This window comes from Vigna unguiculata, chromosome 5, assembly GCF_004118075.2.
Source record: "Vigna unguiculata cultivar IT97K-499-35 chromosome 5, ASM411807v1, whole genome shotgun sequence".
NCBI lineage: Eukaryota > Viridiplantae > Streptophyta > Magnoliopsida > Fabales > Fabaceae > Vigna > Vigna unguiculata.
The window spans coordinates 25,240,939-25,258,188 of NC_040283.1; the positions used below are offsets into that span (position 1 = coordinate 25,240,939).

At 30.1% G+C, this 17,250-nt stretch overlaps 2 protein-coding genes across 2 annotated transcripts; both read right to left on the reverse strand.

Moving 5' to 3' along the window:
* Positions 1–1,134: 1,134 nt before the first annotated feature.
* LOC114184518 (protein MAIN-LIKE 1-like) lies at positions 1,135–2,398 on the reverse strand. Its single transcript, XM_028071826.1, has 4 exons — positions 2,332–2,398; positions 2,115–2,227; positions 1,383–2,039; positions 1,135–1,284 (listed from the first exon to the last, which is right to left on the reverse strand). The coding sequence occupies exons 1-4, from the start codon at positions 2,396–2,398 to the stop codon at positions 1,135–1,137; spliced, it is 987 nt and encodes a 328-aa protein (XP_027927627.1).
* Positions 2,399–6,601: 4,203 nt separating this feature from the next.
* LOC114183699 (plasmodesmata-located protein 8-like) lies at positions 6,602–9,335 on the reverse strand. The gene is made up of 3 exons (XM_028070813.1): positions 8,251–9,335; positions 7,241–7,348; positions 6,602–6,873 (listed from the first exon to the last, which is right to left on the reverse strand). Exons 1-3 carry the CDS (start codon positions 8,996–8,998, stop codon positions 6,866–6,868), a joined length of 864 nt encoding a protein of 287 aa, XP_027926614.1. The 5' UTR covers positions 8,999–9,335; the 3' UTR covers positions 6,602–6,865.
* Positions 9,336–17,250: the final 7,915 nt, after the last annotated feature.

Here is a 17,250-nt window from a genome sequence, read left to right on the forward strand (position 1 = left end):
AATCGGTTCAGAATATGACAATATTCCCACTCCGTACATCCCCACTTATTTCACAAAGTCAGCATCGAATATTTTGTATCGGACATGTTTACGGTTCTCATTTTGTGCAGGTATATTTTTTTTTATTTTCAAAGAACTTTATTTCTTTATTGACTAATTAGATCTTTATAGGTTCGTCTACAAGAAGGTTGTCCATTACCGATGGTGGATATCATATCATCTAGCAATTGTTAGCAAAGGCAAAGGGGTGGGCATCATTTTATGGAGATAGGATGCAAGCATTCGTAGATTTACACGTAGTAGATCGTAGTTATATAGATCTAATGGAAGACTGATATTTTTTATTTGTATTAAATATTTGACTGTTGTTGTTTATTTTAGGAAATTTCATATTATAATGTACTTTTAAAAAATATGTTTGTAATTATTTTACTAATATATAAAATACTAACTCCTCTAACCAAGGGACAAATATATTTTGGCCTTATTGCTAAGAAAATAGATGTTTGAATTTGTAATCATATATAGATGAAATTATTGAATATAAAATCCAATAAAAATGTAAATTGTAACATGACATACAAATATAAAATAAATCGTTTATCATCCGCTAAAGACCGTTGACAATGCGTTTCATGGTACCCTGCGATAATACCAAGTTAATTTAAATATTTAAGTTACTAATAATATAAACAAATAAATTTGTAACATACCAATAAACCACCAGAAGATGATGACTCTGACGTCCTCTGAATTGGTATGTCATTTGGCATATTCCGACGTAGTCGAGGTATAACCACAAAGCTGGGTCGGTCGGCCTCAACTCTGCGTAAAATGTAAGGATGAGAGACCCTCCTAAACCATTGCAAATATCCATCCGAACATGAAAAAGGAGTTGGTGCGGCTACCACCTGAACTACGACAAACCATTCATGGTCTTTCCAACGATCATCAATAGTCGCAAAGTCCAACATGGGAAGCGAACTCGGCATCTTGGAATAAGCTGCATGAAACCAAATTGTCGCAACACACGCTCTGACAGATGCAGTGTACGAGGATACCAAGCCCGAGGAAGCCAAAAAACATGGCAGATACAACAAGTGGTCGACCAGCCCTATGTGCTACATATGGGTTTCAAATGACCCCATCATATGTCAAGGCATCCAACTGGACTCTAACATCAGCTATAGCGGAAGTAGCGCGTCCAGTGACATAACGTCTAGCATGGGGTTCGATCTCCACATATGTATCACGTAATTGCTTCCTTCCCAATGCAAGGAAGTGCTCATATATCCAAGCTTGTATCAAATAACATTTCATTTAACTATTGTGATATAAAAAAAATAAGTAAAATATTCAACAAAATGTAATATAAAAGGTACCTGTAGAAGAGGTAGATATCCAGGTAATTGCTTTGTATTTGCAAAGCTAGCATCTCCTAGTTGCTCATATAAGTAAACAAGAGCAGCAACTCCCCAAGCATATCTACGACATGTAGGGAGATCTCTAAAAAGCTCGAGGTAATGGGTACGAACATAGGTGGCACTTTTATTAGCAAATATCGTGGACCCTACAAGGTGCAAAAGATATGCACGTGCAACAAACTCCCATAGCTCGTTATCACAACAGCTTCTATACAAGTTTCTCAACCAACTAAGTCTGACTTGTCCACCCCGACTTTGATTCAACTCATTGGAAGTCATAGCCCGATCAACACCGAGAAGTGTCATCATAATCTCGAGTGAATCTTCATATTCAAGATTTTCAGTGGAGCAAAACTCTCCAATGATGGGAAGATGAAGGAGTGACCAAACGTCATATAAAGAGATGGTCATCTCACCAATTGGTAGATGAAAAGTATTAGTCTCGGGATGCCATCTTTCCACGAAACCCAATATTAATCCAGTATTGGGATATTCGTATAAAATATTGCACAGAGGCGATAATCCAGAAGATACCACAAAAGGTAGAACAGAAGGGTGAGGACGTCCTGAATTTTTCACTTTTTTAATATGGAAGACTAGTTTCACAACTCGATCCTAAGAACAAAAAATATAAAATAATTAAAATACACAACAACAATAAAATAAAACTTATAAAAATTTCTTACTAACCTGACCCTTCCATATGATACGTGCAACATGATCCTGATACTGAGTCAATAAAGATGTATCAAAGGGACCATCTGGAAATCCTGCACCATCGTGGCCAATCCTCTGCTCCTTGTCTGAGCAACATTGAAACCTTGATGCTCAACAACATCATCCTCAACAACATCAGCCTCATTCTGACCCCTTTTATGAGCAGAAGTGGTCGGTCTCCTTCATGCACCATGTGCAGAACTCTGGCGTGCATCATGTGAACCACGTCTAGATATATTTTCTCTTGTCCTAACCATATCTATAATTCAAAGTTTCAAATTTTCAAATTGTCAAGTAACCAAATATAACAACACGCAAACATAAATCACGAAGAAACACAAAACAACGTGATTATGATTATGGTTCGTATCACTCCATCAAAGAAACAACAAAGCCTCATGCACTCATCTTTCCTTTTTTCCTCCATATAAACCTCTCCTTTTCTCTCCTTTCACTCTCTTCAAATAGTGCATACCGATAGTGCAGAAACATAAAAAACATTCCCTCGTTCCAAGCCTAGATATATTATCATTAGCTTCACCACCTTACTTCCACCTCATTCATTCAACCAAAATAGTTATCTTGACCACTTGTTGAGCTCGAGGCATTCCCTCAATATATAAAATAAATAAAATAAAAAGTAAATTAAAAAAAAAACATGAAACGGATCTGAAATGGATGTCGACATCCGTTTCAGACTATTAAGAAATAGATGTCGACATCCGTAACAGTGCAAAATTAAAAAAAAAACTGAAACAGATGTCAAGATGCGTTTCAAACATTTGGGAAACAGATGTCAACATCCGTAACGATGAAAAATTAAAAAAAAAAACTGAAACGAATGTTGAGATCCGTTTCAGACTTTTGCGAAACCGATGTCGACATCCGTTTCGTTAAAAAAAATCATCAAATGGATGACGAGATCCGTTTCAGATTTTTATGAAACGGATTTCGACATCTGCAATGCTCATTTGCATTGAAAAAAAATTCGTTTGGCATAAACCTAAATCAACAGATAATAAGCATTGATCTATTGCATAATCATTCCTAAAATCAAATAAAATATAGATACATGGTATAGAATAACTTAACTGGATTATATTCCTTGGCAATGGAGTGTTGGCAGTGTTGAAGTGTTGAAGCGTGCAAGAATATGGAGCCAATTAGAGATGCAACTGGAGAGAAAAGGTGTGCAAATATAAATGGGAGAAAAGGGGACCCAACTGCAAAAGGAAAAGGAGAGTGTGCGAAGGGAGAAGAGTGTGCAAGAATGTGGATGGTGGAGGACGAAGAGAAGAAGTGAAACCCTAATAGGTTGTTGTTGTTAGGTCAAATACGAAGAAATAACGCTGCTGCTACTGCTAGGTCAAATATTCGTTCCTTTAGGGTGTAAGGGTGCAGGGAATCTGATTCCTTTTATTGGGGTACGTTTTGGGTGTGCAGAGGAGTATGTGGGTTTTGGGGGTGCAGAGGGGTCTGTGGTGATACAAAGAGAGAGAGAGTGAGTGAGTTACTTTTAGTTTTTACCGTGGGCAAACATGGAAATAAATGTATTTTTGGGGGTACAGGAGAGATAGTTGGAAGTGTAGGGAGAAGGTCCCCTAACAGAAATGTGAATAGAAAGTAATTAAACTTTAAAACACTAAAAACTAACATACGCATAGTTCTAAATTTATGCATTCAATCCTTAAAAGAAACACGAGTCTCACCTCTACCATTTTTGCATGAATTAGAATATATTGCCTTATATTTTTTTACGAACATGTATATGATTTTTAAGAATGATTCGATCAACATCCTAACAAACAAAATCAAACCCATGGATAGCCAAAATATACATCCCTACCGTTCAAATATTTTCCAGGTTCAAATGTATACCCCTACCAATAACATCCATTCTCCATGGAAAATCTCAACTAAAACAGCCACCCTCAAGTTCAATCTAATGCAAACACCACATACATTTGAAGCTAATGCAAGCATAATTTTCATTCTAAGATAACCATGACCCGCACACACCTTTGAAATAGTATTCCTAAACCAAATCTATAAATTACCACCAAATATGAAACATCAACATACAAAGCCCAAAAATGAAATCTAAATTCAAAACCCTAATAAAATATCATAGTGATTTCACCATTCAACACCGGGACAAAGAAAAAAAAGAAAAGAGCAAGCCAACATAAAAAAAAAAATCAAAGCATAAAAAAAAACATAAAGAAGTGAGGAACCTAGTTAGTGTAGGCAACAAAAGTAGTAGGACCGAGATAGAGACAATGTAGAGGTTAATGTCAAAGGAAGGTCGGAAACAAAGATCCCAACACAACAATAGATGTCCCTTCAATATTAACGTGCTCTTTCAAAAAATCATTGAAGTTAACACGCGGTTATAAAATACTCAACTATTCTCGCTTCTTATGTCATGAACCACAATTTTATTTTTTATTATTATACTTTTTAATTTTATTTTAGGATATAAAGCAAAACAGTGGTGTGAAAGGAAAACAATGGGCCATTGAGCCCAATTAGTTAACAAGAGGTGCACAAACTAAAAACAAGGGGGTAAGAAGACAAATTAATTAGGCTACCAACTCACTATAAAAAAGAAACATGAAAAAGAAAAGAAAATAAACAGAAACATTCAAAAACTGAATTATTTTTTTTATTTTTCAAACAATTCTATTTTGATTATTTTTGTATTTTACTTTTATTTTTTATCTAAGAACAAAAAACCTCTTTAAAATTTCTTTTAAACATAAATTAAAGAAACTTTTTTTAAAACATTTTTAAGCAAATTTAGTTTTACTCCTTTTTTATATAACACTTTTATTTTGCTATTTTGGTAAAACAATTTTTATTTATTTGGACAAAATTGGGTGTTGACAATTGGAAAACTTATAAACTAATCAATTGATGGAATTGATATTCCTTTCATGTGCTAAAACTGTTTTGAACCAAACCACTAAAAAGAGAATACCAATTTGGCCACTTAATCATGTGTGAGATCACCCAATTGTAGAAAACTCATCTATTGTGGACTTATATGGTGTTGAGCACTGGCCCCACCACTGAGTGCCACTTTTTGCACATTAATGGGCGTTGAGCGCTAGTGACCACTACAAGTATGGGAGCATTTTGGCTCCAAGGCATTGAGTGGTGGCATGATGGCACTGAGCGAAAATTTTGCAAGGCAAATGGCGTTGAGCACCAGATGCCCTGTTTTGCTTATTTTTCCTGTTTAGCTGTTTTTGGATGTTTTGTGGTTGACGTGAAACATATTTTATGATTTTCATTATTATAAATTGAAGGGAATATGTTGTTGTGAGCATGTATGATGGTGTTTAAAGAGTTTCAAGGGAAATTCTTTATGATGATATTGTTAGTGTATGCCTTGATATAAGAGATGTTAGGAAGAAGGTATCTTGAACTCTAATAATCATTCACATTCAAATAGAGTAGAATTAGTTATATGCTAAGAGTCACAGGAGATCCTAGTCTTTAGACTTGTTCTTTGGTCTTAGGCGTGAAAGGGGATTAACCTTGTGTGTGGTTGGGTGATAACTCCTTGAGACTAGACTCTGCAGAGTCTAGGAACTATCACATGTTCACACCTCCACTAAATTCTATATCAGTGCCATGTATTCAAATAATTGAATTTAGTGTCAACTGCTATGTGTACATAAACATGTATTATATTTATGTTTGTGTGAAAGTGATATGACTTACTTTCTTTTGAATAACTTTTTTTTTGTATACTAGCTTACCTTGTGGTGTGTTTGTGTTGTTTGCTTTTATTTTGTTTTCTTTTGCGATGATTACTTAATTGTGTGAATAGAGGAAGACACAAGTGAAGATGTTTAGATTCTTGAGTAATGTTTAGATTTCTTCAAATTATACGGAAGTAGACAAATATTTTATTTATTAATTTAAACTATTAAATAAAATGTTACATTTTATCCTTACATATGTCGAATTTTATTTTAGTACTCTTTGTAGTTCTTTTAATTTTAAAATATAATACTTTTATTTCTCGATCTAATTTATATAGCATCCTATAGTGGCACAGAAGTAGTTTAGAGAAATAAAAGTCATAAATTAAAAAATAACAGATAAATATATACAAAATGTAAGTAAATTAAAAATAAGTTTTTATATATTTTAAAAGTCTAAAATCATATTTTATCATTCGTAACTTCTATTGGGAAGGGAAGTCCATTCCATATTTGTTATATAGGAATTTTCAAACCTTTAATTCAATGTAACCGTTAATTTTCCGTGGTGATTGTTGCACAGGTTTTTGGCGCAAATCATCATTTAAAAAAAATAAAAATCCTCCGAAGATTACTCTCTACAACTTATATCTCTCAGAATAATCTACAATTGTCCTTCCAATTGTGCACTAAGCAATAAGTCAACACAATGAAAAGGCAAAGTAATTTAGAAAGAAGTGCTCAGAATAATCTACAAAACGGTTTTAAAACAATTAAAAAGAATGATGGGTTTTGTTGGACATCACTAAGGCAAAGACAATATGCAGCCCTTTCTAAGTTTGATGGATAACAGAGTTCTACTTTGTAAACTAAAAGATAACACCCACTTTCTTTGGTGGAAAAACATAATGTATTAAATTATGCAAAATGTGGAACCATGGTTTTCAATAAATTTAAACAAACATTTCAGGATCTTTCCTAATCATTACACCTTCGATTAGCACCTAACTCTTACTTACCTGCAGGTAAGAAAAACAAGAAAATATGAGCGCCATCATCACTTAATTAATGATATTCATTTCATATTATAATTAAATATATTTTCCTTTATAAATTAATTTTAAAAATTACATTTCATTTCAAAATTAAACTATATATCTATTTTGTCTTTATGAAATTATATAAAATAAATTCTCAAATAACTGATAGTGGGGTGTTTCTAAACAAAACTTTAAATATCATTTTTCTTAGAAAGAATATTTTACATTACTTTGATACAGAAGATAATATAATTTAATTTAGGATCAAAATATAATTTTAAAAGTATTTAAAAAACGTAAAACATATTTAACTTTCTAAAAAATTTAATTTCAGAAAAATACTTACCAGCTGCTTTTTTGCAAATTGAGAGCAGTACAACCAGAACTGCAAGACCTCCAAACACTCCCACAATAATAGCAACTGATTTTCCCACTTGATCATTGTTGGAGGAATCTGCAAACAAAACACCAAGTTGAAACTATTACCATAATATTCTGCACTAGCTCTAAAAAAAACACTCCTTAATTTTGTTCTTTTGTTCTACTAATTTTCTCAATTCCACTGAACCACGGACCTGATCCAACGAATTTTTGCAACTGATGATAAAATTCAAATGTTCGATAATAAAAATTGCGGTTTTCAATTTTACAATGAAATTCATGCATGATGGAAGTTAATCTTTTATTTAAGCACATAATGGAAGTTAATCTTCATTGAGGGAATATATGCCAAATCATGACACTACTTGAATAAAATCAGTAGGGTGGTGAGCTTCACTAGCAAATTGATTGGTGCAGAATATAGAATGCGATACTAAGTAAAAGGTATTCGAACAAATGGATAAAGAGGAGTGGGAAAAAGTGGGCATTTTCTAAAATAAAGTATAAAAGCATATGTTCTGAATGCTTTCTACCATAAAATATTATAGACCATTGCATTTCACAACCTCACCTTCCTCTCCATTTTCTGATCACTTTTCTACAAAGCCTTTATTTTTGTCATATCTGTAAGCAATTCAAAACAATTTGAAAACAACTTCAATTTTTTTTTTTTTCTGTTTTCATGCTTTCTCCCACAAAGAATTGGATTGGTCTAGTAATGATCAACTTTTTACATGTGCTCATCTTCAAAATGTGTTTTTAAGATTAGCAATAAATTAATTAGGAGCAATAAGTTACTTTTGGATAGAAAAAGGCTTGTGATTTTGTTAAAAAATAGAATTTAAGTTTAATTCAATTCCACATAATCAAAGGTCAAGTTTGCACCCATTTTACATCAGTCTTATTTCTGGTCGATGCCAGATTTTCAACAAATTTTATCAATAAATGAAAAAGAAATAAGAGAGGGAAATAGACCTGATTCATCATAATAGCCAGAAGCCCAGTAGCGAGCATAACATTGTCCCAAGAACACATCAGCTGCAGCAGCAGATCCGCACAAGGTTTTCAGTTTTCCAACTGCATCTGCTAGACAAGAGGAGCAATCTGATATACTTAAATCCCCCAAGCATTGCGCAAACCCTTCAACTAGCCCTGAGCTACTCACTCTAAATCCATTAGCAGTTTGCAAATCAGCAAGAACATCATCTCTACGCCTGAAGAACTCAACATCACTCGTCACACCTTTGCTGCATTTCTTATACCTCAGACTCGTGTCCAATTTCCCAAGAAAATCACCAGAATGTTCATATCTTACAAGGCACCCTTCAAGTTGCAAAGAAGCTCCAAAAGCATATGGACAAACCAAACCTATTTCGTTAACCGATCTTTCAACACACTTTGAGCACTCAATTGGGTGCAGATCACCTCTGCACTGGTATAACCCGTACACGGTTCCCTCTTGTGGTGTTGAGCTTCCATTTCCAATAGCAAAGCTATTGTAAGTTACTTCAGAAGATGAACTCACCACTGATGACAGAAAGCTGTTCAGGTTGCTTTCAAAGGGTGAGTTCGGTTCGTATTTTTCCTGAGAACAGACTGCATATATGAACATATGAGCTCGTGAAGGGTAGGCTTGAACTGAAGAAAACAAAATTAGCAGAGAAGAGAGTCTCCAAACCAAGATGATTCTGTAACTGGACACTGCTTCAAGACTTCTCGACATTGTTTTCTACAAATAAGAACCTTTGTTTGGTTTTGTTTTTGTGCCTTGGTTGTGGCAATTAAAGAGTGAGCCAGGGGTTCATTTTTTGGGCCTGTTGAACCAAGCCTTTTCCTTTACTAAAAGACTCTTGTTTGGTCAATGGTCATAAAGATTAAAAATCCTTATTTCCAAGTACACACAAAACTACGACATTCTTATTTGTTTCATGCCTTCACATGACTCAATCGTACCAAAAATCTGCTACAGTTTGAGGACTGGCCTCCAATATTATGGGGCCGAACATGAAAAAAAAAATCTGCTCTCAATGCAGAGACAGATTGAAAAGCTTCCACCAAATGAGTTTGTTGTCGAACTGTAAAATGCTATGTTAAAATACTTATTCATATTGCTTTGAAATAAATATATGCTTTTAGAAACCGAAGGTTGAATGGTAGATACATCTCTAAAAGCAATTGAACAGTAATTTCGTTTCCCCATGGAGACCAAACTGCAGAGTAAAATTTTGCTAAATTCACTTTTACTATTCACAAAAGTACCTAGCCACTAGCCACATGCATCCTGGATCCTCTTTATATATCTCGCCATACTTAAAAGGAAAAAAAAAATGAATTGTAAGGAGAATTTTTAGATATTATGTTTCGAACTAGAGAATAATAGGTCCATTCAATTAGGATTTCTAATAAAATTTCTATATAAAAATGTTTTATAACATAATTTGTAAGAAAGGAATTTATTCTAAAAGACTTTTATTGCTAGATTTTTTTAAAGGATTTTGCCTCTTCCTTTTCACATGGGAGTCGCTGCACTGCTAAAGAAACCATTCATGGCAATCAGAGTAAGGAAGAAAAGGAATTGGTATGCATGTCTTAAAAAAAGGTTTAAATTTGATAGTTGCTTTTCTAATATATACTCACTCTCTAAATATTTTATTGTCATTTTTGTTATGTAATATCAAATTTTAGGTTACTTTACAAATCTAGGCAGACTTCAAATGTAATTACGAAAACAGGAAAATTTTAAAAATATTACGATAAGTAGGCAAATCATGCAGGGAGTGAAATTACATCTTAGAAAGAAGTCGTGTACTCCAAGACAACATTTCTAAGTCGACACGGAGAAGCGTCTAAATCGAAAAAAATTACACGGATATATATAACAATTACACTTCATAGTCTAAAAAGTTGAAAATTAATATTTATATAAAAAACAATCTACCAATTATACTTCATGATCTCATAGAAATCAAGATAAACAATTATAAAAGAAACAAAGTCTAGCAAAAGAAAAACGAAAAAAAAAAGACATAAGTAAATCATGATGTTTAACTCTCATATTTGTTCATCTTCTTTGAAAAATGCTTCTTCTAATTCTGGTTGATTAAGAGATAGGCTAGCAATATGAAGAATTTCGTTGTCTTCCAATGAAAAGTCATCTCCTGCAATATCCCACAATTTAGTTTCCTCTTTGTACTTTGAGGAGTTTTTTTGAGAGAAGACGGAGATTACTATGGACAAATACTAAATCTTCCGCCCTTTTGGGAGTCATCTTATTTCTTATTTCTTTTCAAAGAATGTATAAAAGAGTAGGTACTCCAATTGCTTTCACAACAAGAAGAAGAAGAAGGTTGTCCAAGTAGCTTAAGAGCTATCTTTTGAAGTATTGGTGCCTGAGATCCATGAACAATCCACCATGACTATGTGTTTCGCTCACTAAATCTCAACGTTTCTTTCTTTTACCTCTAACTGGTTTCTTTTTTCTTTGTATATTTTGTAAGTCTCTTTATGTATTTATAGGACATGTATACGGTTTTTATTATTAAAAGATGAGATATAAAGATATTCAAATAGATATATTTGAAGATTATTTTGTTAAAAGTTTTAGTTTTAATTCTAAATAATCTATTAAGATTTTTAGTTAAGATTATTTATATATTTATCTTTATTTTTTATTTTTTATATAAAGTAATTTATTTATATTTATTTGAAATACGGAACATGTATCTAGTAATTTATTTATATTTATTTACATATAGAAAATGAAAGATGTTATAGATTAAAATTAATTATAATATAATATATTATATACTAATAAAACAAATTATTTTTTTTATATAAAATATTATATTAAGAAGGAAGAAACTTTTAGATAAAGTGAAAATGTGATAACTAAACAGATTTATTTGAGGATTCATAAAATTAAAACAAATTTATTATATAAAATAACTAAATTATTAAATTAATAAGAATATGATTATTAAATTTAACGATTCTGACTAGGCTACTTGCCTAGAAACCAGAAGGAGTGTTACTGGGTTTTGTGTCTTCCTTGGAAGTACTCTAGTTTCCTGGAAAACCAAGAAACAAATCACGATTTCTAGATCCTCTTCAGAGGCATAGTATAAGGCTCTTGCCACTACTACATGTGAAATCCAATGGATTAACTACATCCTTCGTGACTTACAAGTTCAGACCGATCTTCCTGCTGTGCTTTACTGCGATAACCAGTCTGTGAGGCATATCACATACAACCCCACCTTCCACGAACACACCAAACACATAGACATTGATTGTCATTTGATTTGCGAGAGACTTCAGCACAACCTATTCCGCCTCCTTCCGATTTGCTCGATTGATCAACTCGTAGACGTCTTTACCAAAGCTCTTCATCACACTAATTTCATGGTCAACATTTCTAAGCTAGGAATGTTGAGCATCCACCATCCAGCTTGAGGGGAGGATATTAAACCCCTTAGGGTTTTCTATTTTAGGGATTAGTTTCTGTTAACTGGTCCAAATCAGTTTACCTAGGGTTGTTTTTCCCTTTCCTTCTAAAACCTATTTAAGATATGTTTCATTCTCTTTTTGTACATGAAAAACATCACAAAAGATATACGAAATTTTAAACTTCTCTTCCCTTTCTCTTTGCTTTGCTCTTTCCCTTTTGGGTATTTGCTTTTTCGCGTTCTTCCTGCATCCTTGTCTGCATCCCAGAATGTGATGAGAACCATTGTCCAGCGGGCACAATAACTTCTTTAGGAAATGTTGCTAGGGAAGGTAAATGACTTTCAATTCCATGGTTTTTTTAACGAGCTTTGGTAATCAACTACAATACACATGTAATCGATTACCATAAGGTTAATTCAACTGAAATTTGCGGTGGTAATCAATTACATATTTGTGGTAAGCAATTACCATGTTATTTTACGCATAATTGGTGAAAATTAAGTTATTGAAGTGTATAATCACTACAAAAAGTTTTCTATTTTGCTAAAGAAATGTGAGGTAAAAATATTTGTAATTAATTCCTCGTTAATTTGCGAAGAAATAACAAAGGAATAAAATTGTAACTGGTTCGTAGCAAAATAGATACAGATTTACCAAAACATATATTTGTAGCTAATCCCTCACTAACGTGTGAGGAAATAGCGAATGAATAAAATTGTAGCCGGTTCGTAACAAAATAGTTACATATTTACTAGAACGTATATTTGTAGCTAATCTCTCACTAATTTGTGAGGAAATAGCAAAGAAATAAAATGGTAGCTTATTCATAGCAAAATAGCTATAGATACTCTAGTTATCCCTCCTCGGTTAAAATGGAGTATAATTGCTGATTTAGTCCCCTAATTTTTTGGTTTGGTTCAATTTGGTTCCTTTATTATTTGTTGGTTCAATTTATTTCTCCAAAAATTTTAAACTTTTAAAAAAAATTGACACGTATCAAGTTACCATTGTGTCAGGTCTCAATGTTAGTGTCACGTGTCCGTTTGTAGTTGTGTTATTTTCTTTTGTTCAATTTAATCCCTATATTTGTTATTTTTGTTCAATTTAGTCCCTATATTTGTTATTTTTATTCAATTTTGTCCATTTCAAATTGAGACCAAATTTCATTCTTTTGTAGACAACTACTAATTTTTTCTAAAATTGACATTTTTATTAAGGTTAAATTACTCTTTTGGTCCCTCTATTTGTCATGAAATTTCAGTTTGGTTCTCAAGTTTTTCGTTGTCTCAATTTGGTCCTCACCGTTAACTTTGACCAGACGGTGTTAAAGTCAACGCCACATGTCAATTTCTGGTTTTTTTTTATTTTTTTAATTTTTTTGAATTTTTTTGAATTTTTTTACATGTGTCACTTCACACTTGTGCCACGTGCCAAAATGACTCAATTTGGTCCCTATATTTGTTTTTAGTTTCAATTTAGTCCTAATTTTCGTAAGAATGAAGCAATATTGTTGCTCCTTAGATTGACAGTCAATTTAATCATTGTATACAACTTATGATGATATTCTAAATAAAATTGATGTTTTTATTAAATATTTGTAGAAATATTTTTAAATAAGTTTTTTTTAAGTTTTATTATTAAACAAAGTTAAACCCCAAACTTAATTTCAAAAATTAACAATTTTGTCATCATATATAAAGGCATCAAGTGTATCATATTATACAAACTTAGTGAAGATTAAAAATCAAACAACTTGTCACACATAAGTTTAGAAACTAAATTTCAATTTCAAAACAAAACCAAAGCTTAATGTTTTGTATAGAATTTAAAGTTAATTTAAAATATTTATAGAAATATTTAATAAAAACGTTAATTTTAGTAAGAATATCACCATAAAATTTATAAAAAAAGTAAATTTAGTGTCAATTTAAGGAAGGACAATATTACTTCATTTTTACAAAAATTGGGACTAAATTGAAACTAAAAACAAATATAGGGACCAAATTGAGTCACTTTGACACGTGACACAACTATGAAGTGACACATGTAAAAAATTAAAAAAATTTCAAAAATTTCAAAAAATAAAAAATAAAACTAAAAAATTCAAAAAAATTAGAAATTGACACGTGGCGTTGACTTTAACACCCTCTGGTCAAACTAACAGTGAGGACCAAATTGAGACAACGAAAAACTTGAGAATCAAACTGAAATTTCATGACAAATAGAGGGACCAAAAGAGTAATTTAACCTTTTTATTAATTATTTTGAAATTTAATTATAAATTGAATATAATTTTTAGATTCAATTGTTAAATAGAATACAATTATTTAAAATATTAGGGTTAAATATGTTTTTGCTCTCTCACGTTTCAGTGAAATTTGGAATTAGTCCCTCTTCAAAACTTTTGATCAATTTAGTCATTCGTCTTTAAAAATGCGTGAATTTAGTCATTTTAACCAAAATTTGTTAAGTTTATTTGACGTTTCAAGCGCATTTCATGATAGTATTTGAATTGTTTATACCATTTGACACATTTTCACTTCAATGTTAACTCAAATATTATCATAAAATGCATTTAAAATGTCAAAAAATTTAACAAAATTTGGTAAGAAGGACTAAATCCATGCATTTATAAAGATGAAGGACTAAATTGGTATAAATTTTCGAAGAGGGACTAATTCCAAAATTTACTGAAACTTGAGGGACAAAAACATATTTAACTCAAAATATTATTACAATATAATTATTAAATATTTTATTTCTAATAATTATATTCTAAAATACAAATATTTCTAAAATTAACATTTAAATATAAAATATTTTAGATTTTAATATCTAAAACACAATAAAAATATTAATTGTTTTAGATTTAAATGTGAATTTTAGTATATTTTTCTAAAACATTTAATAATTATATTATAATAATATTTTAAATAATTATATTCTATTTAAAAATTGAATCTAATAATTTATAATTTAATTTTAAAAAAAATAATTAATAAAAATATCAACTTTAATAAAAATATTAGTATAATATTTATAAAAAAATAATTTTAGTCTCAATTTAGAAGGAACAAAATTACTCTATTTTTACTAGGAGGGGACTAAATTGAATAAAATAACGAATATAGAGACTCAATTGAATAGAAGTAATCAATATAGGAACCAAATTGAACAAAAATAACGAATATAAGGATTAAATTCAACAAAAGGAAATAACACAACTACAAACTAACACATGGCATATGGTGACTTAATACGTGGACAATTTTTTTTAAATTTAATTTTTTTCAATTTAATTTTGTTTAAAAATTTTAAAAAAATTAAAAAAATTCAAAAGACTAGGAGTTGACACGTGGCATGTACTGCTAACTATTTGAACATCGTTAGTAAAAACTAGTATACTGACCCTCTCAATTATTATATTATTCGATCAATTCTTATTCGATCATGACATCCAAATAGAAAAACTTATATTGGGTTTTAGGGATAATCAGGCTCGAACTGATAACTTCCACCACGTCAAGGTGACACTCTACCGCTAAGTTACATCCCTTCCCTTGCCTCCATCGAGAAATAGAACTGGCTAATCCTAAGGTAAAGGGTCAAGAAACTCAACGCCATTATTCTTAAACAACTTCTTGGACTTAGGCTTTCTTTTCACACTATTACGAATACGAAAATTCTGGGAAAAATTGTATTCAATTGTCACCTGCTCCTATCGAAAATAGGATTGACCACGGATTTGAGAAATAGCACATGATTTCATAAAAACATATGATTTTACCGATCTAAATAAAGCAGGTTTTCCGTGAAGAAGATTTGTCTAAGCATGTTCTATTCGACACGGGTAGGAGAAGAACCGGACTCGATTTTCTTAAAAAATAGAGAAATCAAAACCAAGTCAAGATGATACGGATCAACCCCTCCTCTTGCATTCTTGCGCCAAAGATCTTGCGCATTTGTTTTATTTTGTATATTAAAATAATAAAATAGTAAAAGTATTATGTAATAAAATATTATGAAAATTAAGTTATATGGTTGTAAATGTTGTTATTAAAGTAATGAAATAGTAAATCTAAGTGATGCAATGATAAATTCAGTTTTAAATATAATAAATTGAATTGATATCACAATATAACACAATTAATTGATTTTACGAAATAATTATAATAGCCTATGATCTATGCGAACATTTTTTTTATTTTTTTTATTTTAATTTTTTTAGAATAATAATATAATTGTTATTATATTTATTTAACCATTAAAAATACTAATAATAATAATAATAATATAAATTATAAATTATAAAAAATTTAAAAGATTAAAACTCTATTTAGCAAAAGTATTTAGTATAACAACGTTTTCTATAATTAAAAAAAAAAACACACTTATAATAATAACATCATTATGAATAGTAATAATAACAATAAAAATAATAATGATACCAATAATAATAATATGTATGTCATAAATACTAGTAAATGCTAACACTAAGGATAATGTCAACTATAATAATCTATAATTATATATAAAGATATACATTAACGACAAAACAAATAAATATGACAAGTAATTGAAATATGATTTCGTAGTATAATAAATTATTTTAAGATGTGTGTAACTATAATAATAATAATACCATTATAATAATATCTCGTAGTGATAAAAATAATAATAATACAATTACTACATAAATAAAGAGATATACATTTATTGTGTCCTCTTTTGTTTATACAATTTTATCCTCTTAATTGTTATTTGTTAAATTAAAATAATTATTCATAATAAAAATTATTTGTCCATTTTATAATTTTAATAATTTTAGTAACTATTTTTTTAATTTAAATAATTACAAAGATATAAAAATAAAATGAACAACAAAACAAATAAAAGGTACAAGTAATTGAGATATGATCACGTAGTAAATAAATGTAAAATGTGTGTTTAACTATAATAATAATAATAATAACACTAAAATAATATCATGTAGTGATAATAATAATAATAATAATAATAATATTAATAATATTAATAATACAATTACATATATAAAGAGATAAACATCTTTGGTGTCCCTTTTTTTTAAAATTTTAACCTCTTAATTGTTATATTTTAAACTTAAATAATTATTTAAAATAAAAAAGTTATTTTTTAGTTTTATTATTTTACTAATTTCAGTAACTATTTTCTTAATTGAAATAATTCAAATGTAAGATAAATAAACAACAAAACAAATAAAAGGGTAAATTAATTGAAACATGATTCATAGATAGTAAGTAAAAGTAAAATATGTATGTAACCATAATAATAAAAATAATAATAATAATAATAATAATAATAATAACTATTATAATATTTATAGCTCTAGTTAATAATAATAGTAATAATAATAATAATAGTAATACAATGATAGAAATAATTGTAGTTAATAATGATAATAATAATACTTATAGTTGATAATAATACTGATCATAATAATTATAGTTGATAACAACCACAATGAATTACATTCATATTGTAATCAAT

Bases quoted from the DNA above. Each gene is read 5' to 3' on its own strand.
- LOC114183699 (XM_028070813.1), bottom strand. From the start codon at position 8,998: ATGTCGAGAAGTCTTGAAGCAGTGTCCAGTTACAGAATCATCTTGGTT. The intron at 7,349-8,250 runs GTCTATTTCCCT...TTTTGTTTGCAG, and splicing joins TGGCTATTATGATGAATCAG to ATTCCTCCAACAATGATCAA.
- LOC114184518 (XM_028071826.1), bottom strand. From the start codon at position 2,398: ATGGTTAGGACAAGAGAAAATATATCTAGACGTGGTTCACATGATGCA. The intron at 2,228-2,331 runs GTGCATGAAGGA...AATGTTGCTCAG, and splicing joins ACGCCAGAGTTCTGCACATG to ACAAGGAGCAGAGGATTGGC. The intron at 2,040-2,114 runs GTTAGTAAGAAA...TTTTGTTCTTAG, and splicing joins GTATCATATGGAAGGGTCAG to GATCGAGTTGTGAAACTAGT.